General features: G+C 45.8%; 1 protein-coding gene across 1 annotated transcript; it reads left to right on the top strand.

The window, feature by feature from the left end:
• Positions 1 to 772: 772 nt before the first annotated feature.
• Positions 773 to 2,185, top strand: LOC141543795 (tripartite motif-containing protein 43-like). The gene has a single exon (XM_074269518.1). The coding sequence runs from the start codon at positions 773 to 775 to the stop codon at positions 2,183 to 2,185; it is 1,413 nt and encodes a 470-aa protein (XP_074125619.1).
• The last annotated feature ends 791 nt before the right edge of the window (positions 2,186 to 2,976 follow it).

Genomic DNA, 2,976 nt, shown 5'->3' with positions numbered 1-2,976 from the left:
TTCGATTCTACACACATATGTATCTAGTATATATTGTAACACATTTAACATGTATGGGCCTGCCTGTCATGTAAGGGAGGGGGAGGAGGTAAGGAGGAGGAAAATCAGAACAGAAGTGAGCACAAGGGATAATGTTGCAAAAAATTACCCATGCATATGAACACTCAAAAAATTTATAATTATAAAATTAACAAAAAAAGATTTGTATTTTCTAAGAAATTGACTAGCTGATCAGTAGGATGGGGATGTTCTCAAGGGGGATGTCCTTCATGTGGTAGTTGCGTTAGATGACTTCAGGGGCCTTCAATCTCAAATTCTCTGCTTCTCAATAAGGAGAGTTCAAGGGGAAAATGAAGATGAGTCTCCATAACTGCTGGGGAACAACTGAGTGTGGAAGGGGAAAGGAAAGGATCCATTTTCTGTCTGCAGAGGGTCTCTGAAAAATGAGATATGAAAATCCACTGATAAAAATCTCCACAATTGTTCGACATTCCCACTTAAAGACAGATCTCTTTGGTGAAACCTGTCCATTGAAAGGAGGCAGACAGAGGTGTGAACTCAGGGTACTCAAGCCTGCCCCCATCAAGAAGAGTTACCAGGTTGCTCTGCAGGATGGCAGGCCAGGGGAATTAACACCTTTGCTCAGAGGGCCTAAGGGGTGGGGCTACCTCCTATAAAAGGAGAACATCCTTGTGCTCAGAAGCACTGCTTTTTTTGAAAGCAAGTCTCATCTTCTGGCTGCTGCAGACTAGAAGCAATTGGAAAGAAAAGAATGGCTGCCCCTGGGAAACCTCTGAAGGAGCTGCAGAGTGAGATCACCTGTAGCATCTGCAGGTGCTACTTCTGTGAGCCTGTCACCATCGGATGTGGGCACAGTTTCTGTCAAGCTTGTCTCTCCTCCAGCTGGAGAGGGGAAACTTTAGCTTTCTCCTGTCCCGAATGCAGACAAGCTTCCCAGGACGGGGAGATCCCCTTAGTGAACAGGCGCCTAGCACAATTGACTGAGCTGGGCAAAGAAATCAGCTTCAAGCTTATGCAGAGCACTCAAGCACAGAGCCAGTGTGTCCGTCACCAGAAACCCTTCAAGCTATTCTGTGAAGAGGACCAGACAGCACTGTGTGTGACATGTGGTGAAAGCCCAGAGCATGGGGCTCACAAGATCTCCCCAGTACAAGAGGCTGCTCACAAATACAGGAGGGAGCTCCAGCACATTCGGAGTCTTTTGGGGAATCATCTGGAGGAAGATGAGCAACTTCTTGCCCAGGAGGAGAAACCCGCTGTTGACTGGAGCAATTTGTTTTCAAGGGAATACTCCAAAATATACACTTTACTTTTGGATGAGGAGAAGTCCCTAGGAGTCCCTGAAAGGATAAGGCAAGAGCACAAGGCCAACCAGGACAGACTATCCCAGCACCTGCAAACCCTTCAGGACTTCATGCTAGAGCTGCAGGCTCTAGCTCACCAACCCCATGTGGATCTGCTCCAGGATTCCAAGCACCTACTGAGAAGTATCGATGCTGTTTTGTCTCAAAGGGCCAAAGCTGTCACCCCAGAACTGATAGAACATCCCATCCCTGGCCTGATGGAGATTCTCAAGAGATTGCAAGTGGAACTCACCCTGGACCCCACATCAGCTGATTCCTGTGTTTCCGTTTCTGGGGATCTCAAGAGTGCCAAGGCTGCAGAGGACTGGCCAGAGGAGACTAAGCCTCCTGAGGACTTTCCTCTTCATTATGTCTCTGCTGAGCAGGCCTTCAGCTCAGGCAGTCTGTACTGGGAGGTGGATGTGGCTCAACTACCTCAGTGGGTCCTGGGGATCTACACCCCCTCCCTGAGGACTAGGAGGAGGAGTGGGAAGAAAGTGACCTGTACATCTCTGTTCCTGCTTCAGTGTGTCAAGAAGGAAGAAGATTACTATTTACGAACCTATCCTGGGCCATTGAACCATCGAGTGAAAAGCCCTTTCCCTCGCATTGGGGTGTACCTGCAATATTCCTCTGGCACTCTGGGCTTTTACAACGTTCTCCAGCGTTCCCTTATTTATAAATTCTATTCTATTCCCTTCACAGCCCCTGTCAAGCCCATCTTTTGCCCTGGCCCCCCACTTCCAGGGACAAAGCCTGGTCCCATGACTCTCTGTGCAGTGGACTCCCATCTTTGTTCCTGCTGCCATTCATCTCAATAAACATTCTATAAGCAGGACTTCTCAACCCACCACTCTGCTCCCTGACCTTTCCCTGCAAAAGAATAAACATCACCTGTACTTCATGAAGAGGGACTTCCTGGTCAGTAAAAGGACAATAGTCTTCCACCCAGTAAGCTGAAGGACATCATTCCACAGTGTTCTGGCCTCTTGTCCTCCATGGATCTGCCTGTTTATGAGTTTTCACAATCAATTGATTTGATATGAAAACCTCACAAGAAGGGTATGGATTGTATATATTTCTGTTTTGTTTTGTTCCTAGGATTTAGCAACACCTGTTTTCAAATCCTGTTCCCCTTGAATTACAATAAACAATTCTTAACAATAAAGATGACATAAATGCTAACATTTACTTTTCTCCTGTGTATTTTTTGTTTTTATTCACTCTATCCCGTTGTGCCCAACTGATTCCCCATTTGAAGTCTGCTTGGAAAAGAGAGTGTAATGTTTTCCCGCTGACCATTTCCTTCTCCAATTCTTTGTAGAAATAGGGTATTTATCAGAATCTTTGCATGCATCTCATGAGCATTCCCCCTCAATTGGTACTTCATGGGTAAAGGAAATAGGAAGAGAAGGAGGGTCAGTTACACCATCAGCACCACCCATGCAACAGCTTTGTCTACTTCTATGAAATTATTACCAAACTCTCTAGTTAAAGCTAAAGAGGAAGGGCAGGATATATCTGATTTAAAAATTAATGAACACCATGTTATTTGAGAGTTTGACTCTTCAGGTCAAGAAAGGAGAAGATACGCGCCTTTGGATCTGGAAAT

This window comes from Sminthopsis crassicaudata, chromosome 5 (genome assembly GCF_048593235.1).
Source record: "Sminthopsis crassicaudata isolate SCR6 chromosome 5, ASM4859323v1, whole genome shotgun sequence".
NCBI lineage: Eukaryota > Metazoa > Chordata > Mammalia > Dasyuromorphia > Dasyuridae > Sminthopsis > Sminthopsis crassicaudata.
The sequence above is the reverse complement of the archived record's forward strand: the minus strand, read 5'-3'. Positions and strand labels throughout refer to the sequence as shown.

Coding starts and splice junctions, on each gene's coding strand:
- LOC141543795 (XM_074269518.1), top strand. CDS start 773: ATGGCTGCCCCTGGGAAACCTCTGAAGGAGCTGCAGAGTGAGATCACC.